This window comes from Phalaenopsis equestris, unplaced genomic scaffold, assembly GCF_001263595.1.
Source record: "Phalaenopsis equestris unplaced genomic scaffold, ASM126359v1 Scaffold229296, whole genome shotgun sequence".
In the NCBI taxonomy this organism is placed as follows: Eukaryota; Viridiplantae; Streptophyta; class Magnoliopsida; order Asparagales; family Orchidaceae; genus Phalaenopsis; species Phalaenopsis equestris.
This window is the reverse complement of record NW_018247269.1, coordinates 148562-174525: the sequence shown is the minus strand read 5'-3', so window position 1 is coordinate 174525 and position 25964 is coordinate 148562. Positions and strand designations below refer to the sequence as shown.

The following is a 25964-nucleotide window of genomic DNA, read 5'->3' as shown; positions in this document are numbered from 1 at the left end:
AGTAGAATTCAAGTTGGTTGGTTGAAGTGGAGGAATGCTTCGGGCCTTTTGTGTGATAGAAAAGTACCGCTAAGACTGAAAGGAAAATTTTATAAGATGGTGGTGAGACCTGCAATGCTCTATGGCGCTGAAGGTTGGCCTTTAAAAGCGAAGCATAATAATAAGTTAAGTGTTGCCGGGATGAGAATGATTAGGTGGATGAGTGGCTTTACTCTTAGAGACAAAATGCGGAATGAATATATTCGTGATAGGGTTGGTGTAGCTCTTGTGACAGACAAAATTAGAGAAAGTCGTCTTAGATGGTTTGGTCATATTAAACGTCGACCATTAGATGATCCGATTAGGAGAGTAGATGTTTCAAATTCGACTAGTGTTAAGAAAGGCAGAGGTAGACCTAGGAAAACTTGGGCTTATTGTATTAAAAATGTAATTTACTAGAACTAAATGAAAATATGACACTAAATAGGACGCAATGGAGAAAAAGGATTCATGAGCTGACCCCACGTAGTGGGATTAAGGCTTTGTTGTTGTTGTTATTGTTGTTGTTGCTGCTTTCGTGTGATGGATAGGCAATATGAGTGTCCGACCTAAAGAGTTTCAACATTCCAAACGCACGCATAATGACAGTCCATTTCATGAAACATAAGGCGGGGGCACAACATCACATATGTAGTCCATCGTGTTCGTTGAGTAGCTATTTGGCAATGCAAGAGGTCGTTTTCTTGCCATTTTCAATTATCTAGATACATCAATAGAGTTCATTCAATGAATCGTGTGACAATTAGATTATTTTGATCATGGTCGGGGGGATCCAAAACCCATTTATACAAGTTTGTATTTGTTGTCCACCATTTTCATTGTGCTTGATCGAATTGCAATACTAAGCACATATGAAGGCCAATAAGCAACTCAGCCATTATACATGTATGCATCTCTATTAATAGTTTGCATTTTTAATCTCATATTTTGCAATCTCACTCACACAATTTTTGTAGGACTTCACACTATCTGTGTGATGGAACTAATTCAATTTATCAGTTTGTTAGGCATTTCTACAAAAAAATTTATTCCCCCAATTCACCTCCACTTGTGTCTGATTTCATGGACACATTAATCCATCCCAAAGGATTCAAATGATCAATGATGACATCCTAAACTTAGGTTCCTCACTGTGATGACATTCCTTTGGAATCTAAAGCAACAGTTACAGCATCTTGCTTCAGTTGTATATTATATATTTAGTACATATGGTGAAGAGTGCTTTCTGAACATCATTCTCTAACAGGCACGGTGCAGTTTACCATTCACTACGTTCATTGTACCATCTCAACTCTCAATGCTTATTTCCAATGTTTTTTCATCAAAGATGAGCTAGTTTGCATATTTAACGGAACTTCGAAATTTCATCAATTACCATCATTACCACCACTCTTTTTTCAGCTTCTTCATCCATTCTAGAAATAAAAGTAGGTCAAATTCAAGCAGTTCCCTGTACATCTTGCAAACAAAGAGTGATGCACGGGTCAAAATTAGAGGAGAAAAACTATTATTTTCTTTCAAAAACCTTCCACTAGATCCTTCCGCAGCTTCTTTGCAAACTGTACTTTTGTTATCCACGATAAAACTGCCTTCAATGTCGATATAATTTATCAAGCATTGCAATAACTTAGCATTTAAAGCCACTCTGAGGTGTACATTAAAACAAGTAGAGATCTCAAGAACCATTGCTAGCTTCTAGAATCAGATTTTATAGCCTCACAGGGTCTAATTTTCTCGTTGATGGAATTTGATCAAGCTCCTCTATTGATCTTCCATGTAGCATATCATGGTAGAATTCCCTTTGGATTAATTAATTTGAGTTGCTATACAGAAGCCCTTGTTTCTTTCAGGCAGGCCAAATTGATACGAGTCCATATATCTGCAGTCCATTTCCTGTATCAACTTTTGTAAAGACCAAATCGATCAAATTATAAAGCCAAACTCAAATATTTGGGCTAAAGCTAATCGTGATAAAACAATGATGACAGCTACAACTATTAACATCTACATTCATATCCCTATAAATAGCTATAGAAGAGTCAGCCGATACATTGCCCTAAATAAGATCCACTTAAATACTATTATGATTTCAGGGAATCCATTAGCCTAATAATTAATTCAGGAATACTAGGTGACCAATAGCATCACCAAACAACATTAGGGGGATAATTGTTAAATAGGAATGTTTCTCCCTTGCAGAAACGGAATCTCACGTAGCTGCAAAGCAATTTGACAAACTTCATAATAAGCAGTGCAGCCCACCCCCATGATAAAAATCTTCTCATCAAAGTACTGATTGTTTCATATTGCTTTAATAGTAAAAAAGCATTTTTTCAATTCGTTATGCATTTGCATTTGTTTGGCGCATTATTTGCAAAATATTCAATTCATACATGATTCCGTTCGTAACAAGAGGGATATGATACTGATTCTATATTCTAATAAATATTTGCATCTATGACCATTCAAATGAAAAGCACACAAGTACAATAAACATAAAACCTAGATCTGAATCAGAACCATTTCATATTAAAGCATAATTATTCTTAAAAAAAACTTGAATACTAGCAGCAGCTTTATTAACCTAACACCATCAGCTGGACAGAATCTCACACTTCCTGGTGTCCACTATGGTGACTAATATTCACAAAGCATGTGTGTAAGCATAAGGTGGCAGCGACATATTTTACACCATATGTACTTTCCAGCCTTTCATAAACGTTGGAATCAGAAGAATTCAAGAAATCATGAAGCGGATATGATTATTTTTCAAGGAATAAATGTTGATGAATATAAAAACCACTTACCATATAGAAGTTCAGGATTTATCAAACGAAGTTTTTCCACAACTCCCAACACTGTCTTTAGAAAAGAAACAGAACCAATGTAACCTGCATTAATGACATATTAAATGAAGCCTGTCTTATCAAGAATACCATAGTTAATCAACTAACGATACATTTTTGTGTCTCATGCCCTAGGGAAAAAGTTTCCATTAGAGTGTTGAACTTTCATGGAAAGTGAGAAATTACTATGTAAGTTTTTTGTTTAATGGCAAGAAGAAATAGTTTTCAAATAAGGTTTGCTTAGAAAATAATAGTAGGGCAATCCTCTGAATACAGAAGCCACTTTCATAACAAAGGATGTTTAGTAACCTTCAGTTTTTAGGAAAATTTTGAAGCAAAAAAGAAGGATTTTGAGCAATCAATGGAGGGAAAAACTAGTTCAATTTTAGTGAATATTCTGAGCAACTAATCATAAACGAGCAAGTCTTTCAGAAAAGGTAAAATGAAAAGCTTTACCCAAAATACTTAATGAGATGAAGAATTTGCAGTTGAGAGGAACGGTTGATGTGCTTAACATCAATGGAACCATTGCAGAATTTGCAGTTGATAGAAAAGTTTGATCTTCTTAATATACATGGAACCATTTATATCTAAGAATAACCAACTTCATACTAAAGCCATAATAGCAACAAGATCACTAAAAAAATTTAACTTGACTACAAGAACAAGAAACTAAGGTAGAAATTACTCTAACAGAAAAAAAGACAAAAAGCGGACGAATAAGGTATATGAAGAAGCCACAAGATAACTAGACAAAGTAAGAAGACTCACTATGGAAATTAGCGCATAGAGTAATGTACTCTTAAGTAAGATTTAATCTGATAGTCTCAATTACTCTTAACTAAAGGATGCTCATAGCTTCAAATATCTTACAATTATATATTAAATAATATTTAAGAACCATTGGTCACTTTTAGGTCCATCTTTACACAAACTCACACTATAGCTTGATCCATGAGTGACTAAAAAGGCTTGTATGTAGTTGGGACAGCAAAAAGAGAGGCTGGAATTGCGTTGGCAGTGAATCGGAGGGCTGGGATAGAGAGGGCAGCAAGTGGGTGGCAAGCGAGGCGTGGCGGGTCAGGCTAGAATGGCCAGGGGACAGCAAGAAAACACCAGGTATGTTGCTTTTTTAGATAACGGCAGCAAAGCGGTGAAGCGGGGGACTACAAGACAGCAAAGGGCGGCTGTCCCGGGCAGTGACAGCGAGTAAGAAGAGCTGGAATAGGAAGACTGCGGTGAAAAATAGCAAATAAGAGTTTGTGCTGCGGCGATAGAGCATGGTCGAGAGCGTCATGGGAAGAGATGTGGAAGGAGATAAGAAAGATAAACACCATCTCGGGAGAGAAATATAGTTGGAGCACCACTCAATCCCTTGAATATAGCCGTTGAAGGGAGAAACAGACGTTGGTGATTGTCCTAAACAAAAAACTTGTAAAACTCTCCTCTAAACCTTGATGCAACACATATATAGGAAAGGACTAGAAAAGAATGAAAAGAAATGAAAAAACTCACTAAAAATTGGAAATGAATCTAAAACAAACCGCCCAGTTCAACTCTGTGTCATTCACGTGAACCGGCGCCAACAATACTTCAACATAACTCATAGAATGGGGGGTTCCAATAGTTCTCATGTCCGTCTCTCGAGGTTGGGGAGCTTTGACCTCATCTATCGATGCTTCTGAATCCTCATAGTACTCAGGTCGGTCATAATGAAAGTGGTGGAGCTATGTAACTTCCGATAAGCCACTCCTGTCGGCATTATCATTCAAAAGCACATCCTGATAGAATGAATATTCAACTTCCGATAACCCTAAGTTGTAGCTGCATATAATTGCAGATTCTCCCAAAGTAATTCTCAAGCAACTAGTTCATTAATTTGTTTCTCCCACTCCTTGTACTCAACTGGATGTGATAAACAAATATGTAAGGAGGACTCAACTTTAGGACGAACTCTATGGTAAGGTGAGCAACTCTCACTAACAACCACTCAGGAAAGGCCCCTTTTTCTCTAGCAGTGCTTGAATCCCATTGAAGAATTTTTTTCCCCACCAAACTCCTACGACAACTTCCAAATTTGTAGTTCATGCATCGCTCCTGATCATCTGTCTAGAGGTACATAGTTAAATAAATTTTAACACGAAAACGATAGTCTTCTAGAAGTGGCAAAAAAGAGCATCGCATGTTGGACCTCCTCAACAGGTGCAACTCAAAAAAGAGTCTATCCATTTGAAACGTGTGAATTTCTCTTATCTAGGGTTGTTGAGTGTCTAATATTGGTTCCTAGGCCTTATGACCGTCTTGGACTACCAATGTAAATTCTATTTGACTTTCCTTCATGGCCTCAACTTGAAGCTTTTCTCCCTTATCAATTGGGAAATGGCCCCCTTTTAATCATCACCTTCTTCAATGTCTACTGTGTACTACCCTTCCTCAACAGCTCCCTGCTCAGTGAATTATCTTATTCTCTTGGTTGTGTAATCTGCTTCAATACGCCTAAATCCATAGATAGTACTTGAAACACTTTCTAGCAATGACAGATTTAGAAAAACCGGTTCGCTCCACCTATACTCTACTTTAAATCAGTCATCTTGGGTGCTCATTTGGGCTTACTCTGGCAAATAGATTCTAGAGCTGAACTTTGTCTATGAGATGTGATGGTCGTCTAATGATGCGGTCTCTCCATTTTTGAAGTTAGTCTCAACATCCGATCTATAGTGAATTAGTATGTAATGGCGTTGCATCTCTCATTTCAACTCGGACCAGGAAGTGATCTTGTCTTTTCCCTCATATTGACGTAGTTACTTCAGATTTTACCACAAAATAATGCACTCTTCTTTAATTTGCTAGTGGTTGGTTTCACCATTCAATTTGGTGGAACATCCTGACACTCAAAGGCACATTCCAAGGCCCAAAGTGACCCGATGAACACATCTGGATCCATGTGGCCATCAAAATATGACAAATCAAAATTTACTTCAAAATTCTGACTTCTAAAATATTTTAAGTTATATCTTCAAGGTAGGCGTAAGACCTTAGAATCTGTATGGTGGAGGAAATTCACTCAATTCCTTCAATCTAATACATCATTGTGGCTATGGATGACCCATCTAGACTGCCTCCTCTCTAAGGTGGGAAGCCTCTGTTATAGTTGGCAAATTTCCCACTACAATCCTCCCTAGAAATTCCCCGGACACTTCTTTGTAAACATAAACAGCATCGTGTCCTTTCCCCTCAATCAAGCTTCAGGCGATTATCTCGTTGGTGGCATGGCTAAGTTTTGAGTGTGAGTAAGTGGAAGGTCTGTAAGGGTGATGTAAGGAGAGAGGGAAATTATAGATGGAGATAGATTTGGGTTCAAAGGATGCTCAAAACTTTATAATAAAACTAGGAACAAGCTAGTTCTGATACTAAATGATATTGTAGTTAACCAAAACAACAATAGGAAAAGCAAATATGTGGTTACAATCAAACACATTTGAACGAGAAATTACAACAAACACGAATCATACTTACACTAGGGTTTGATCCATAGGTGGTGGAGGTCGGCTAAGTGGTTGAGGAGCGGAGGTAGGAAGTTGAAAAAGCTCGTAGGTGGTAGGGATAGCAAAAGAAGGGACAAGAATTGTGTTAGCAGCAAAGTGAAGGGCTTGGACAATGAGGGCAGCAAGTGGGGTGGCAAACTAAGCAGCGAGGAGGGGTGGGACAGGCCAAAACAGCAAGAAAACAGCAGGTTCAATGTTTTCTAGATGACGGCAGCGAATGGCCAAAGCAGGAGACTACAGGATAGTAAAGGGTGGTTGCCTGATGAGGTGACAACGAACAAGAAGGGTTGGAATGGGAAGACTGCAGTGCATAATAGCAAAAGAGTGTTGCTCGAAGTGGCTGCAACGAAAAAGGATGGTCGGGAGCGCCATGAGTGAAGATGAGAAAAATGATAGGGAAGATAATAACCACCTCGGGAAAGAGATACAATTGGAGCACCACCCAAACCCCTAGATACAACCCTCGAAGGGGAAAAAACAAATGTCAACTCGCTAAAAATTGGAAATGAATTGAAAACGAGCCGCTTGATTTGGCTCTGCATCATTCGCGGGAACTGGCACCCTTGGTATTGTAGCTAAAGTTGCCGGAGGGGGGTCCTGATAGCTCTTATGTCAGTCTATCGGGGTTGGAGAAATTTTAATTTTCTGTCGAAGATTCTATCTCCTCATAGTAGTCAAGTTGGTCATGTTGAAAGTGGTGGAGCTATGTAACTTACCGCTAAGTCACTCCTATCGGCTTTATCATTCCAAAGCACATCTTGATAAAATAAATATTTATTTTCTTTTGGCACAACTTGAGTTTTAGCTGCATTTAATTGTAGATTCTCTCAAAGTAATTCTCGAGCCACTAGTTTCGTAACTTGCCTCTTCCACTCATACTCTACTAGATGTATCTTGTAAACAAACAAGGAGGATTCAACTTGGGAAAGAACTCTATGGCAGGATGAATAACTCTTTGTAGCAACCACTCAGAAGAGGCATTTTTCCTTTGGAAGGACTTAGATCACATTGAAAAATTTTCATTCCCACCAAGCTCCTACGACAACTTCCAAACTTGTGATTTAATCATCCTGTTGATCATCTGTTGGGAGGTACACTGATAAAAAAGTTTTAACACTCAACTGACTCCATATAACCTTCCGAAAGTGGCACAAAGGAGCATTATCTCTGACGAGTTGGACCTCCCTCGGCAGGGGCAACTCAGGAAGGAGTCAATCTATTTGAAAAGTGTGAATTTCTCTTATCTGGGGTTGTCGGGTGTGTGATGTCGATTACTGGGACTTAGGACCATCTTGGACACAAATGTAAATTATAACGGAGTCTCCATCATGGCCTCAACTTGAAGCTTTTCTCCCTCATCAATTGGGATATGGCCCTCCTTGGTATCATCACCTAATTCAGCATCTATTGTATCATTGCCCCTTTCTTCAATAGCTCCCTGCCCAGTGAATTACATTATTCCCTTAGTTTGTGCAATATGCTTCAATATGTCCAAATCTGTGACACTTTGAACACTTTCTGGCTAAGAGAGAGTAAGGAATACTAGTACACTCCACCTGTTCTCTACTCTGAATCAATCTCCTTAGGTGGGGTTGGCTTGAGTGTTCCCGTGGATGTACTTCAGCTATAAGATCCTTGGGTTGAAACCTGCCTGTGAGATGTCGTAGTCCTCTGGTGATGTAGCCTGTCCATTTTTGAAGTTAAAATATGTACATGTAGTCTATCGTGAATTAGTTGGTAATGGTGTCGCATCTCTCATTTCATCTCAGACTAGGTAGTGATAGCGGTTTTTCCCCATGTTGATTCAGTTACTTTAGATTTTGCCACCGAAATAATATACTCTTTTTTAGTTTACCAGCAGCTTGTTTCACTATTCTGTATGGTGGGATATCCTGACACTCAAAGACACAATACAAGGCCCAAAGCCACTCGATGAAGTCGTCCGAATCCAAGTTACCACTGAAATATGACAAATCTATCTTTACTTCAAAATTCTAACTTCTCAAAATTTCAAGTCATATCTTCAAGATAGAGGTACATCCTTGAAATCCATACAGTGGAAGAGATCACGCAATTCCTTTGATCTAGCAAGTAACAGTTGTGGCTACAGGTGACCAATCTGGATTGCTCCCTCTCTAAGGTTGAAAAGCCTTTGTTGTACATGATGGATTTCCCACCGCATATCCTCCCTATAAATCTTTTGGACACCTCTTTGGGAATTTCTCATAAACGACATCATGTCCTTTTCACTCGATTAGGCTTCCGGTGATTATCTCCTTGGCATCATGGTTTATGCTTTGGGTGGGTAAGTGGAAGGAGATGTGTATGGGTGATGTAGGGTGAGAAAGAGAAATTTTAGGTGGAAATAAGTTTTAGTATGGCGGATGCTAGAAACCCGAGGATAAAAATAGATACCAAAATTAACCCAAACCATAAAAGAAAAAGTAAATATTATTATTGAAAGCAAATAGACGGTTACAATCAAACACACTTAAAAGAGAAATTGCAACAAACACGACACAAACTCACACATAAGCTCGATCCAAGGTGGTGGAAGTCGACAAGGTGGTTGGGAAACGGAGGTAGATGGCTGAAAAAACTTATAGGTGGTTGAGACGGCAAAACAAGGGGTTTGACTTGCGTTGGCAGCGAAGCGGGGGGCTTGGACACCAAGGGCATCAAAGCAGAGTGGCAAACAGAGCAGCAAAGCGCAGTGGGATGGGATGTAACGACCAAGGGATAGCAAGAAAACAGCAAGTTTGTTGTTTTCCAGATGACGGCAACAAATGGGCAAAGTGGGGTACTGCAGGACAGCAAAGGGAAGCTATCCGGGGTAGTAACAGCGAGCAACGGTTAGAATGGGAAGATTGCAGTGAAAAAATAAAAAATGATTGTTGTTTGGAGCGGCAGCAATAAAAGATGGTCGGGAGCATTGTGGGGAAAGATGTGGAAGGGGATAGGTAAGATAAAAATCACCTCGGGAAAGAGATACAGCTGGAGCACCACCCAATCTCTTGGATACAGCCTTCGAAGGAAGAAGAATAGACATTGACGGTTGTCCTTAACAGAACACAGGAAAATCTCCACTCTAAACCCTATTACATAGCATATATATGAATGGACTACAAAAGATGAAAGGAAAAGACGAAACTCGCTAAAAATTGGAAAGGGATCGAAAATGGGCCGCTCGGTTTAGCTCTGTGTTGTTCACATGAATAGGCGCCCGCGGTACTCCAGCTTTAAGTCATAACGAGAGGGGGGTCCCCCAATAGCTCCCGCATCACCCCAGATGTGCATGCATTGGGATAATGAAGTGAAGGAGAGTGACAAAACCACTAACTGGAGCAAATTGCAACATTAAAGCAATCAAGAGCTTATATTGATAAGATATTATCATGAAGGCTCAAAAGTAATTTTTATAAAACCTAATTAAGTTCATAGTATTACATGGATCTAATTGTTAAGTTTTAAAAATTCATTGATATGTAAGTCGAGTGAAGTAGCAATAAGAATGTCACATAGATGTAGCAAAACTAGTATATGAAAATTAACAATGATTGTGGTAATAAAAATATTTATGTGATATCCATTGAAGATAAGGTGAGTAAAAATAGTCTTAAGTGATCAGGACATGTACATCAAATAGTAATAGCATGGTTCAAGGAGATAAGTTAATAAAAATAGTGTAGAACTAGGGAGTAAAATTAAAAGACCTAATTAAGCTATTAAAAAAAATGTAAGAAATAGAAAAAAAATAGATAAAACAAAATATCTAAAATTGACAAAAAGATAACACTACAATTTGCTTCTAAATGATAACTTATATTACACACATCCTAAAAGTCATTAAAACTATTTTTATAAAGTTCTATGTGTCATTTCAATCATTTGGATACATAGAAGTATATATATATATATATATATTTATTTATTTTTTATTTTTATTTTTTTTTAAAAGCCCAAGGGATAAATCTATTAAAATAGGAAAGATACATAAATGTTGTATGAGAGGGCCTAATAGAGGCACCATACCCATACGATACAACACACACAAACACCCCAAAAGAGAAAAGAAACAGGGAAACCCAAAAAAAAGGAAAGATACCAAAAACGCAGAAAAGAAGTAGCTAGGGACGAGCCAGTTTAGCCCTGCCTCTGCCTCTAGTTTTAGGGCGAGATCCAGATAACAAATTGTTGAGTGCCGAGCCATTTTTCGAAGTAGCCAAAGTATCATCCATTAGGTTCTCAAGCTGAAGTTTGCCTCCAATCTCTTCCTCCTTGAATAGACCTGTCATTGCTCCTCAGAAGACAGGCTCATCTGATCATCGTGTTGGTAAACAAAACGTCGGGCAGATAAAAGCTGATGAGCACCAGAAGAAGGATTGTCAACTGTTGCAACGACTGTAGGTTCAAGTGTGTGTGAAGCATGAAATGCCTTCTCTTCACCTAATGCCTTCCTGCAACTGAGGAGGGTTTGAAAGTGTAGCAGAAATAGTATTTTCAGAGGTAGGATCCACATGGGCGATTAAATCAGACATCATAACCTGTTCTGTGGTAGTTTTCTCTTCAGATGGAACAGATATTTCCAAAAAAGTGGGGTCAGATCCATTCTCATTCACTTGATCTTTAGATTTCAAATTAGGGTGAAGCTTGTAGCATTTATAAAGGTTGTGCCCAAACATCATACAATGAGAACAATAAGGAGGTCTATGCTCCATAATAATTTATTGTCAATATCCACTGTGAGTTGTGCCCAACCAGACTTCAGTAACATCAGGTAAAATAATATCTCTTTCAACAAGTATACTGGCAACAGAAGGTCTGATTAGGTTAAAAGTGGGTAGATCTAGCTTCAAAGGGTCCCCAAGTATGGCACCAATAGAGTAAAGAATCTGATGATGAAAAAAGTGCAGCTTGAGATTAGGTAGACTAAACCATGCCGGTACAGTAAGAGATTCGTGTTTGAGGTCAAAATCAGGAGACCACTTAAGTACACTTAACTTAAGTAGCTTCATTGGTTTACCAGCAATGTTGAGATATTTTTGGAAAATATCTCAGTGTAGTCTTCAGACACGGTTAGTTGAATTAATACATGTCCCTCATCTATGAGCCCTACTTTCCACTTTCTTGCTAATTTAAGATCATCAAAATTTTTCCTGATAACATCCACAGGTGGGTGTCCCAACTGAAATTTTCCAATAAAAGTAAATTTGAATTTATCAGTAAGGGATGAAATTTCTAGCTGAGAGAAAAAAAGTGTTGTTTCTGACTTTTCCTGCTTGCAATCTTGATAAAGGGGCAATCACCTTCCCGTTGCTCCTTATAACTTTAGGGGAAGACAACCGCGGTCTCCCTCTGAGAGTTACCCACCACGTGAGCAAAGGAGACTTTGTCAGGTTCAACCGTAGACGAAGAAAACTCCATCACAGCAAGAGAAGCCCTGCCAAAGTTGGGCAGCGGCAAAAATAGCGAGCCGAAAGGTCGGGGCGAAGAACTGCAATTGTCTAAGCCGCAGAACAGTCGCAGCTCAACGAGGCAGGTCGCGGAATAGTTTCAGCGAATGAGAGCGAGAGGAACCACAACGAGACGACCTGACATAGCTCGCGGCTCGACGACCACGCAGAAGCAACGAGACAACGAAGACGAGACAGTCAGTCGCAGCACAACGCAGCGAGACGTGGCAATGGCGTAGGAGTCGACGATCGCAGGAGAGATTGACGAACCCAGAATTCATCGTCGAGTGCGAGAGCTTCGTCTTCGAGCACGATGGTAAAGCCGAAAAATCAAGCCAGGGGATCGCCGTTGGGCGCAACCCTAGCGGAGCAGCTCGAGCTCGATATATATTAAAAATTATAAATTATTTTAGCTAATAAAATTAAATTTCAAAAGCTTAGATAAATTATAGTACAAATAAACTAATGATCCATAGCAATGGTCATTGGTCAATATAACCGGCATGCAACAGTATGTTGTTTTGTGGATAATTTGGATGATTTAAGAGAAATAATCCTTATAAAAATTATTTCTTTATTTAATTATTTATATGCATTCCTATATAGCTTAAAGCACCATCCATTATATGATTGTTCTCGCACACCTTCTCGTACCGAGAGCCAAAGGCAAAACATTGGGTGGAGGGCTTGATTTTGAGAAGCAAAAAGCAGGTAGCTCTCGGATAGAAAAGAACATAGAGAGAAGAAGGAAGGGGAAAGAGTAAAGCTAGGAATTTGCAAGATAAATCTGATGGTTTAAAGTAGTTAGTCTTTAAAGATTAAATGAGAAAAAGTATTGGGGCATTTACATACATACCACCCAATGCTACTTATGTATTTATATATCTAACACCTAAACTTTGCTCTTTACAATTATATCACCCAAAATTTCATATCACATCAAAAATACTACTATTTTAAATTTTGAAATTCAAATCTTATACCTTTTCATGTTATAGGTAAGGTGACATATAAAAATTAAATCTTAGGTGTTATATATGTCATACATAAGAATTGAGTTGTATGCATGTAAATCCTCCAATAGTATTTTCTGGTAAAAATACCATTTTAGGATTATTTGAGCTATAATTGTATTGTTAAAAATAAGACTTATTTCAAGTAAGAAATTTAATTTTTTTATTAGATTGTGTATGACAGATCGACATTCCCAGCTGATTGGTGCAAAAAAATCCATCCCAAGAAGAACCTAGTAATTAAGGTAAGATATTCAATTTCTAAAACGGAGAGCAAATAATTCATAGGTTAAGGCCTAAAATTTCCTACAAGTATATCAACTGGTTGGTATGAATGAATAAAAATTCTTCCCATTGAGCAATATAATAATATTGTTAGCAAAATTTAATTCATGTGTATATGATTACCTTTTTATAATGAATTTAGGACATTTTTTACAGAGTTTAAGTAAAAAACAATTAATAGGATATAATCTACAATTAAATATGCAATATCTAATATTGAATCTCATCATATTCTCTTGATGCATGTTAGTGCATACTAATTGTTAATAGGTACATATCCATGCTTAAGCAAATGCCATTCTGGTTTAGTTTATCGTAATTACTAGATTAAGACTTCAAGTGAAACAAATAATAGAAACATAAAAGAAAAAATGATGAGCTACAAAACCATGAAACCTTGCATAAAATACAGCATATCAATATTGTTTACAATCCTTCAATTTTTCATGCAATTTGATAGCTAAAATTACAAAATGATAGTATTATTCATTCAGACTATATTCCAAATCATACAATGAAAAGCTAGCATCAAAGTTTCACCAAAATGATTGAATCTGCCCAACAAGTATTGATTTGACAGATCAAACACTTCGAAAAAAAATATAAATTATGTTTTTCAAGAAAATCTATTAAAACATTGACCCATTATTTTAAGATCATACCTCCCATCAAAAATAGGAATGTAATTTTGAACCTCACAATAGTTATGTTGTATTTGATTTGAACTTAAAAAAATACTTAATTTGTTCGAATAAAATTTTTTAATAGCTTTTATTAACTCAATTAATTATTACTTCTAATTAATATAGTGACTAGACTATATGTTCTAATACCAATTTGATGTTGAATGACTTAGGGTTAGGGTTTTCTACAACAACCAGAATGATGAAATATAGATAAATCATGCAAGAAAACTAGGATTCAATGTCACAAACAGTAAATAAACCAATAACTTGCTTTCTTTTAATGCAAATTGTAAATTTGAGAATTAGAAACCAAATGATAATGTAAATATGTAAGGACTGAATGAATCCAAACAAATCAACAAGAAATTTAAATAGCATACTATTCACACGAAAAATAATTTCATAACAACTAATAAATTCCGAGTTACGTCAACCTTGAAAGAAATTCAGAGCAATAGTAAATCAATAGCAAATTATGTAGAAGAAATTAGATCAAAAACTATACAAAAGAAATTATCGAAGTAAGAAAACTAGGTCTCAATGAGATAATTTCTCCCAAAATTAAGAAGTCACACTTGCATTGCACTTAAAAAAATTGAACAACTTGCAAATGCAAGATTGAAAATTAGAAATAAAAATTGGTCATTTAAAATTTATAAGATACACACATTAGAACATCTAATTAAAGATTACCATTCCTTGATTAGTAAATTATGTTTGCAAAAGATCAACCCAAACTGAATCCAAAAAACCATCGAGTTTAACTTCAATTTTATCCAATATCTATAGTAAAAAAAAATAAAATTAGCCATAAAACCTGTTACCTTCGATCAACAAAAACAACAAGCCTTATCCCACTAAGTGGGGCCGGCTACATGAATTCTTTTTTTCCATTGTGCTCTATTGAGTGTCATTTTTTCATATAACTCTAATAAATTACGATCATTTTTTATGCAACATACTCAAGTCTTTTTAGGTATACCTCTACCATTCTTAATATTAGTTCAATTTAAAACATCCACTCTCCTAACCGGATTATCAGATAGTCGATGTTTAATGTGACCAAAACATCTAAGACAACTCTCTTTAATCTTGTCTACCTACACCAGCCCTTTCACGGATATAATTGTTTTGTATTTTGTCCGTAAAAGTTAGGACACTCATCCACCCAAGTATTCTCATATCAGCAACATTTAATTTAGTTATACGCTTTTCTTTTATAGGCCAACCTTCTGTGCCATCAAGTATTGCAGGTTGTACCACCGTCTTATAAAATTTTTCTTAAGTCTGAGCAGTACTTTTCTATCACACATTAGGCTTGATGCCTTCCTTGACTTCAACTTTCCAACTTGAATTCTACTCATAACATCCCCATCTATATCACCATCACTTTGAATGATAGACCCGAGATCTAAAATGTTCACTCCTTTTAATGATTTGATCATCCACTATTACAACTTTGTCACTAGATCTACTACTAAAATTATATTTCATTTATTCTGTTTTAGATCAACTCAAACGAAAACCTTTAGACTCTAATGTAGAACTCTGTAATTCAAGTTTATCCTGATCTCCTTCTCTAGTCTTATCCACAAGAAGGATATCATCAGTGAAAAGCATACACCAATGTACATTCTCTTATGAATGTCCAATAAGTGCATCCATAACTAAAGCAAAAAGATATAGGCTTAAAGCCGATCCCTGATGTAATCCAACTGAAATATAAAAATACTTCCTCAATCCTCCTGTTCGAACACAAGTAACATCTTTAGTATACATATTTTTAATAATTTTAACATAAGTCATAACAAAACATTTCTTTTCTAAAACTATCCAAAGAACTTCTCTTATAATCTTATCGTAAGCTTTTCTAAATTAAAAAAAAAATCATATGTACATCCTTCTTACTCTTTTTGTACTTCTCCATCAAACTTCTCAATAAATATATAACTTCCATAGTAGATTTGCCTGGCATAAATCCAAATTGATTATGAAAAATCTTTATACCATGTCTTAACCTATGCTCAATTACACTCTCCAATAATTATAATGCATGACGCATTAACTTAATTTCTCTATAATTTGCACACTCTTGTGCATCCCCTTTATTCTTAAGAATGAGGACCAAAATAATCTTCCTCCACTCCTCATGCATCTTTATAGTTTTTAAAATAATATTAAAAATTATAGTGAGCCAAGAAATTTTCAAATACCTTAAATATTTTCACACTTCTATTGAGATATCAACATGTCTTACTGATTTTACACCATTTGTTTTCTTTAAAGCTTCTTTATTTTCCTTTTTACTAATGTGACGATTAAAATAATTTATTATTATTAACGATATTATGATTTCTATGATCGACCGTATTTTCAAAAATTTCATTATAAATTTTAACAAAATATCTCACCCACCAATGTTGAAAATCTTCCTCTAAGAAAAATACTTTTTGATTTTAATCTTTAATACACTTTACTTGAATTAAATCTTTATTTATCTTTTCTCTTTGTTTGACTAGTTTATACATATATATTTCACTCTCATTAATATCTAATATATTATAAAAATCATTAAAAGCAGAATTTTTAGCATCACAAACAGTTTTCATAGACTACTTATGGGCCACCCTATATTTTTCTTGATTTTCTATGTTTTTACATTTAAACAAGTTTTTATAGTATAACTTCTTATATTTTATCTTTTTTTTGCACATTATTATCCCACTGCCAACAAGTTTTATTTATATATTTTTTTTTTCATTTTGATTCTCTGAATACAACTTTTGTCACTTGTTTAATATTGTTTCTTACTTTATCCCACATAAAACTAGCCTCTTCATGAAGACCCCAAATCTTAAAACCTTGAAGTCTACTCATAAAAATAATTGTCTTTTCGGTGGCCCGATCTATTTCTATGACAATGTTTCATTAAAATTTTTATCTTCGAACTCATCTTAAAATTCAGAACTAATAATCGATGCTGAGTATTAAAATTTTCACTTGAAATGACCTTACAATCTTTACATTCTTGACAATCTCTTTTGTTCATAATAAAATAATCGATGTGTTTTATTAGATTCATTCTTACAAGTAAAAATATGCACATCTATTTTCTTAAGTAAAATATTAACAATAGCAAAATCTAATATAATGGTACCTTCTTCATTAATTACTCCAACATCATAGCCACAATGAATATTTCTAAAATCTTCTACCACTCTACCAACATGTCAATTAAATCTCCTCCAATAAATTTTTTTTCTTCTAGAGGTATCAGTTTTATTAATTCTTCTAGGTCATTCCAAAATTTTTCTTTTGAACTTATATCTAAACCAAACTTGAAAAGCGCAATCACTTATAACATTAAAAATCATAATATCAACAACAATTTTTAGGGTTATAATTTTATCTTCAAATCTATTAATTTTTACACCATTATATTTCAAACACTTATCTTTAACTACACCTACACCAGTTGTAGTGTGAATCCTGCTTGAATACCAAAGTTTAAAATCTAAGATATCAATCTTCTTACTCTTTTTTACAACCCATTTAATTTCTTGATATATAAGATATTTATCTTTCTATGAACCATAATATCTATAAATTCCATTAATTTACGAATCCTATATTAATATTAGTTTTATGAACTTACTATTTTGCCCGTAATCGCCCATAATGTGAAAACCCTTGTTTACTTAACACTACACCCGAGCATGAGATAATTCAGTATCAACAACAATCATGGAATTTCTTTGTAACATTCCTATCCTAATATGTTACATTTGATCAAAACCAAAAATTTCAAAATTACACAATTTAAAAAGGTCTGCATGTGGATCAACTATGATAAAATTCCAATGAAATAGGAATATTACAAGTAACACCCCCAAAATCTCATGAAACAGTAGGTCCAGTGATCTAGCAAGCTCAAAGAATAAAAATGCCACAAGTATCATGATAGCAAAAGTAAACCAATGGCTACAATCCCGGATGGCTGCTTAAGTCCTCAATCGCAATGTTTATAAAAGAAAATTGCCCATAAATTATAAGATGTCAAATGAATCATTGCCATGATTAGAGAGATGAATTCTAGTACCAAAAATGCAGTAATAATTTGTGGACACTTGTTGGATTAATATTACATTTCATACATGTTTTAGTCGATAAATTGCTAGTTGTTATTGAATTTAGACGCTCTGATCATCAAAATGGTTGACAAATGTTTATCAAAGGTCATTAACATATGATTAACTATAATTTTTTCTACTAACCATATCAATGTCATAAAGATCCTCCAGACCTAGTAGGCAAGTTGTGATACATCAAGCCTAGGAGAAATAAGAATGCTTACTAAAAAGAAAGTCAGATCAAATGAAAGTAAAAACCCTTCAAAATGAGTATAGTGTTTAAATGGGGGCAGTGTAGTCCCGGAGTCTATAAAAGTCCAAATTAGTCCCTAGACTCTTTAAATTAGGGTTGGCATTATCCCCATTGAGGACTATTAGAGCATCAAGTAAAAGAATCTGTGGACTAATTTGACACTTTATAAACTTTGAGACTAAAACAGACCCATGTAAAAAGTCAGGGAACTATTTTGACACTTTATCCTTTCAAATTATAATAATAAATATTGAGAACAAAGAGGATTAGTTTGAAGACATATTAGAGCAAAACTGATGATGAAGAGAAGCTGAATGTAGATAATGATGGAATAAATAATAGTGTAAATTAAAAAATCATTAGACAGCGCATGCTATGAACTTATATGTGATTTAACTCTTTCAGTTATTTAAATAAGTTGTTAATGTACTTTGTTCAGGGTAACCTAATAACAAGATAATGGAACTTGGAATGCAGCAAAATTTAAAAATTCATAATTTTAAATAACAATTCAAACATATTTTTCATAAGTAGAAAAAAATTATTAAATGAAATAACTGATTTTTAACACCGCTTTTCTTTGGGCAAAGTTTGAAGGTGGCATTTAGTGCCTTAAGCATCACGAAGTCATATAGCCTGTCAAGTGCTTAATGCATTTAACAACACTATCGTCGAGATTTCCTATTTTTATGGCCTGGCTTCTCCATAATTTTTTTTCTCATTCGATGAATCCTAATGCCTGAAAAGTCTGCATATAAATATATCAAACTTCAGTGGTTTCTTGAACTACTCCAAAAAAGGGAGAGGAGCAATCTGGCAAAGAACACTGGAAAATAGTTCCTAAAATGGAATAGGATGGTTTGACTCTTTCTCACTTGTCTCCATACACGAATATCATTACATAAAACCCAACAATATTTTCTAGATGCAAATATTCTAAAGTGTTTTGCCACCAAACAAACAAAAAAAAACAATTCATAATAACTATTATAACTAATGTGGTAAAAACACAAATTCGAAGTTATGTAGCACCAAAAGCATCCTTAAAATTTAGAATAACAGAGAATTTTACCTGTCAATAAATGTGTGTAATATAACAAATTGTTTGCAGCAAGGCCCTCAATAAGATCCCAAAGATGTTGGCCATCTAGAACTTGCCCTTTAAATGTAGGATATCCTGTACACTTAAGATATTGTCATATAAGAATTGAATGGTCGTTTTTCTTTTTCATTGTTCCTTTTTTTTTTTTTCTTTTGACAGAGACGTTGTGGATTTACATAAATACCATATAGTTCTTATGTATTGACATGTCAAACAACTAAACTTTGATATTGACTTATAAAACACAAAATTATTTAAATCACATCAAAATATTACTAATACTATCCTTTCAATATATATATATATATAGTGAAGTTATTGAGACACAAAAATGTTACATAAATATCAAAGCTTAGGTTTTTATGAGTAAATACTTAAGGTAGTATGTATGTAAATCTACCTTCTGACTCCAGTAAGTCTTATAGATAACACTAAACAGCTTGCCTGTATGATTAGAAAACTGCACGGAGTTTATTGGATCAACATCGTAGCCAAGAAGTTGAAGAGGAAAAACAGCAGATTTATTGCCAACATATCCCTAGGAAAAAACATGATCCACTCATTAATAAAAAAGAGAGCTTATGTAGAACTAACTGGTTTTTATATAAAATCTCAAACTGCCTCATCTGGATGGTTTGGTACCAACAAAATTGAAGTAAGAACTAAAAAGCGCGCATCCATATTTAGGGATAATAAAGGCATCTTTTGCAGAAAAATAACAAAACAAGCCCATATGAAAAATATAACCAAAACAAAGATCATCATGTAGCCAGCATGCAGACATTTACTTAAGGCAATTTCAACAACACTTCAATTCAACAATATTTCTATCATGACAATCTTTGCTCCAACTTTAGAAATTGTAACCCAAATTCTTTAAGCTCCAAATTCTCTTAATCAACAGTATCCAATTTTCTCCACAAAATGCAAATAAGAGCTTTGAGTTGAATGTAGCATAAACTAAAACTAGAACTTAGCCAACAGGAATGAATTTAGAAAGAACTGAAGCTGTTACTAATTTGATTAGAAAGTCATCATCAGCAGCATAAGCATAAAGAAGGTTATCATATGTCCTAGGATATCTAACATGATGATCTAAGGCGTCTAACAATAGTTAATATATTTCTCACTAAAATAAGGATTTAAGATAATTTCTACTCCGACGACAAAACAGATGGTGTCACGACCCTGCCCAAGGCTTGAAAACAATCAAGATGGGGACGGGCAGTCAAACGATGGAAATATTTCTCTATTTTTTTTATTTCTATCACTGACAGTCTAATACTCAAAAATTCATAAAAGAGTCGTTAAAGAAAGCAATTTAATTAACAAGTAGAAATTTGTACATTTTCGGCTGATGTTCTCATCTCTTGTACACATTAGCTCCTCTTTTACTCATCTTATTCAGAAGCTCAAAACTTCCAAAAAAATACTAAAGCAACATAATGATTTATCTAAAGATAATTCAGAGTAAGCACACTTCTAAAATATAGTAATCCAAGGAGAATGAATCAATTTGCATGCTGGCATTTTATATCTCCAAAAGAAATCTTTTTCTATGCTAGTCTTTCATATTTCTATAAAAAATCCTATAATATATCAATGCATGTCTTAATAACATTTACTCAATAAAAATATCCAAATATTTTATATGCATTTAACTTTACTTTTACTTTATACTTTTTACTTACACATCTGTCTATTTGAATATCACAGTCAACAAAATCTAACACACCAATGACTGATATTATCTCCAGCAGAGCGGTTAGTAAACTAAACATCACAATTGTCTGGGGTGGTAAACTCTGTCTACTCGCTCCTGGCCGACATTATCCTGTTGGCACAACGATTAGTAATATACCATCACAACTATCTAGAGCGGTAGAAAAACCTCTATACGGGCGGGTACACTGGCGTCCCTAACTATACCATTAGGGTGTAAGCTCCTCTTAACATGCACATACAAGCATACAAGTATTCATATATAAATTATATCATTCTTCAAAACATGCATTCTTCTAAGACGTCTTCATTCATATACTAACATGCATACTTACCTTTTCATGCAACTAATCATCACACATATTTCTTATATCATGCATATCTCTCATATCATTCATCTCTTATAGCATGCATATCTTTCACGTCATTTGTATCACTCATCTCAAGCATATCTATCATAACATGCATATCTTTCATAAGATGCACATCTTTTCCTATCGTGTTTATCATGTATATTTTTTCTGTCTAACAATATAAAGAATCTAACCAAAAACATTCATGGAGTCAAATATACATTTTGAAATAAAGAAGATTACTAAAATTTAGAAATGTAATCACTCACCTCAGTTGCCACGTTAGATTCTCAATCTTCAGTAATAAGTTGGACGTCGCGATAACATTTATGTTGATCATAGTAAATTATAGAACAAACGCAAACTTTAAGATTCAGGCAATTTTCGTTAATCAAATTATTCTTCTTAAGTTAACATAGAATTAATTTACCTGAATTTATGGAGCCGCCCCACGACTAAATTCGACAAACCTCCCGTAAACAGCTTGAAATTCATAAATATCTTAGGATTTTATAATATTTTGGCTCATAAGTGATTAATTTACCAAAATGTACCTCAAACAGGCTTCACGGCATAACCCAACCTTCACCGAAACTGCTTATTCTTCCACTCTTTTTCTTATCACTAAAGTCACTTCGTATCTTCGTTGATTTCTCGCTTAATACCCTTATGAAAGTTCACAAGTAAATTTTGTCACTTTCGACGCAACCTCGTCTCCGCTACGGCGACCGAAAACAAAAAAGATGCACGATTCATGGCAAATCTCACAATGAAAACATGAAGGAAAAAATATCTCAAATAGATTGAAAAAAGGATTCGTACTCACTGATTTTGTCCCTGAGGTCTGAACAAATAACTGCGGCTCTTGGCAGGCAAATCGAGAAAGAAGTTTCACACTCACTGAAAGAATTTTTGCGCTCACCTGCTGCAAATCATGATTCTCCTACAATGCAAAATTGTGCCTATAACCGTGACCAAGTGTTGAAGCCGGTAGCAAGGGGATACAGGAGAGGGGAGAAGAAAGTTAAAGGATTTGTAAAGATGCCAATCTTTCGACCGAAACCAATGTTAAATATCGGGCGGAAGTCGGTTGGGAATGGTAAGATATGGGAGATTAAGGAATAATTGGGATTAATTAATATAATTAAACTTATAACTTCCAACTTTTATATTTCTCAATCGATTAATAATTTACATATAGTGTTATATATTGAATTGATCGATTTGACGTGTAGAATTTTATAAAATTGATTTGGATAAAATTTGAGGAATTGAAATTTAAGTATATTTTAAATTTACTAAAAAATTTTACATTATTTCACAAAATTAGTTATTACATCTGGTACCAATTAACGGGATTTATCCAAGTTTTTCTAATTTAATAGTGATAGGGTTGTGTAAATCAGGTATGCATCTTAGAAAGATAAAGGTGTCTTTTGAAAAAATCAATTCTGTGGCTAATTTCCAAAAACATATCCATGGTTCATTCTCAGGGAGATTATGTTTGAATGTTCCTTAAGAGATCTACCAATAATGGTAAAGCAAAATATAAATTTAATTATTCACAACGTGATAACAAGTTGAAATATTAAATGCAAGATACAACAATCGACCTACAAGCAAAGGTATAAACAGTTTAAATCTGGAACTATAATTTATCTCATAAAATAAGCTATCCGCTCAATACATTGGAACATGTAAAAAGCTGCTTGCATCATACTAAAACAAAAAAAAAAGGCAAATGAATTTCAATAAATTTCTAGACTAACGGCAATTTCTAGAGAATTTCAGGAAAATGCAGCACGGTTAGAAAATATAGATTCGGTCAAAAGTTTGGAATAGCAACATATATCCTCATAAAGTCAAAACAATAACTATAACAAGTAGAAATGTACTTCCAGCTAAGTAAAAGGTATGGCTAGCAAGAGTAATAGTTTATGCTTGTAATGAAGGGCAAAAGCACAGTATAAAATTTTCCACATGACAAAGAAATTAAACTTCTAATTGCAAGTCCCAACTGAAAATCAAATACTTATTCTCACATATCACAAACAAACCTTAGATTAACAGTAGTGTTCTACAATGTTAAAGCTTTGAACAACAGATAGAAGCCAGAATCTTTAGCAGTACCAGCTAAAAAAGAGGAGTGTTGCCTTACTTTGGGTTGTTGAAGATTTTTGAACCACATTGTTAAACTAGATCACTTGAATCAATTTGAGTTGCTTCAGTTATAAACACCTCTTCAGGTGTTCAGTCTAGTGGATTCTATCTTTTGTTCAATGAGTGGATTCTCTCATTTGTTCAAATTGTTAAAAGCTAGTTAGAGTTAAATTATATTTACATTGAGAAGAACAAAACTTGAACAGCTTAAGATTGGTCAGAAATTAAAATTTGTAAGGATGTTAGAACATTAAGTGGAAAAACTTTTCAAGGTTGGTTTCGATCAGTATTTTCACTTGCAAAATGAGTTGGAAGGCTAATGGATGGATTGACAGTCCATTGGTGGTCCATAGAAGTTCCAGGCAACCGTCGACCGCCTAAAATAATGGGGACAGCATAAACATATAGAATAAATATGGTGAAATGTGGAAATCAAATTAAAAACAATTGAATACAAAAATAAACATTACACCATGGTGACCTTCATTCAATCATCCTCTATGGTATGTGGACCATAAGAGATAAAACACTAGTCAACCTGCCCCCCTTAACAATCATCTATAAATCAATAGTGCTTTTTTCTTTCCTTTCGAAACTCAAGATACCGTGTAGAGAAAAGAATTCTACAGCAAAGTACGTAAACAATAGGTAAAATTCTTAACTGCATTCAAATATTATTTCATGTCAAGTATAAAATTAGTTTAGCATCACATCTTACTGCTTCAAATAAAAAATAAACTAAAATAAGGATTGAAGGCATGCCTCATTCATAACTCCAAGCGGCTTCTTTAGTCAATTATTTTGATTAATTCCGAAAGCATGCTCTCCTTATGAACATTTAGCCAAATATATTATAAAAGGTTAGATTCTCTGCCCATAATTTTTGATTTAATGAGTACTTCCAAATAAAATGCATGGACAAGAAAAGAACTGAAATCTCATGTATATATCTTTCCTCCTTCGATAATGTTCATGGTGTTCATTTTATATAGCTCACAAATCAAATCATAAAACCACAAAATGGAAGGGCTCCTCCCCTAATCTCCTTGCCCACCCATTAGTTCAAAGAATTAGAATAAACATCATGTCATTCACTTTAATGGCCCTACAAGAATATGGTTATAGCATAATACTTCTATATAAAAGTAGCATTTTGCAACTAAAACCTCAAAAAACTGTAAAAAACACATAAATGATATCAAGAATGTTATTAAAAATAAAAGAACAAGAATCAGTCAAAATAGAAGGTACCTGAACAGTATGAGACTGGATGCTAAGAACACGACCTGTCTTAGAAGGAAGAGTTATGGAGAGAATTGGGGCTGATGACAAATTGCAATTCTTGAACCTGACAACACCTGAGGGGAATAAATCTTAGAGCTTCAATGAATAGGAGCAATCTCTAAAAAGTATAAAGCTGAACGATGAATCACCATTTCCATCCTTAGTTGCATGTTTAAATATTTTTAATTTCCATATCCCCATATTATGCATACAACCAAAAAATATTCCAAAAAATTTTCATATTATATTTTTCTTCTTTATTTTCTACAAAACCATTTAAAAAAAATATTTCAATCCTTTAAAACTTTTTGATAAAAGTCATCATAAAAACTAATACAGCTATTTAAAATCCACAAAGTAGATAATGGTATAAAACAAATAAGACCTATTAAAACTAATTTTGAATAATATTTAGGGTGAAACTAGCGTCGGAAGAACCAAAACTTTTTAGGAAAGTGGAATCCATGAGTTGAAAATACGATTGGAAAAACCAAAGCTTTTCAAGTTTAAAGCATTTTCCTAGGATTTGCATTTTTAATGCAGTAATTTAACCCTTTGCTAGAAAAAGGAAAGTATTTATCAGCTAAGGAGAATATGTTTCCTCTTTTTTTTTTAAAGGAAATTAAGACCTCAAATATATGAGTGAGAGATTGAGCGATTGAGAAAGATTGCATGCACTAATTAAATGAAAAAAATATATAAATAATTTTTTGCCCTTTATGTACCAACGATTATTTTGACATTAATGGCATTCACAATGCAAAACACAACCTTTATATTATTCTACATCATGCAAATTAAAGTGATAGAATTTATCAAAATGGCAAAAATGTAGAGGATTTCAATTTCATTCTTTCATTTTTTTTTTTTTGCAAATCCATGAGTTGCTTTAAAGTGTTAATTTAATATATAATACCAACTTTATAGTTGAAATAGTTATCACAGTGGGAACCCAAAATTCATACCAAAAAACCATGACAGAAGATTCAAAGTGGTAAAAATAAAGCTGATTAAATGACTGACAATAATACATTTCAAAATATTTTAAGTGGCATCCATATATATATATATATATATATGATGATCTAAGGCG

General features: G+C 34.3%; 1 protein-coding gene across 3 annotated transcripts in view; it reads right to left on the bottom strand.

Annotated features, from left to right (window-relative positions):
• LOC110038025 (pyridoxal kinase) overlaps positions 1-25964 on the bottom strand; it is a 135240-nt gene that overhangs the window by 91876 nt on the left and 17400 nt on the right. The window contains exons 2-5 of one of the 3 annotated variants that reach the window (XM_020742782.1): positions 24839-24945; positions 19797-19890; positions 19323-19427; positions 2847-2930 (exon numbers count right to left, since the gene is read on the bottom strand). In XM_020742782.1, coding sequence (XP_020598441.1) covers positions 2847-2930; positions 19323-19427; positions 19797-19890; positions 24839-24945 — 390 coding nt within the window. The remainder of the gene's footprint in view (positions 1-2846; positions 2931-19322; positions 19428-19796; positions 19891-24838; positions 24946-25964) is intronic. The other 2 variants (XM_020742781.1, XM_020742783.1) reach the window with 2 other exon arrangements.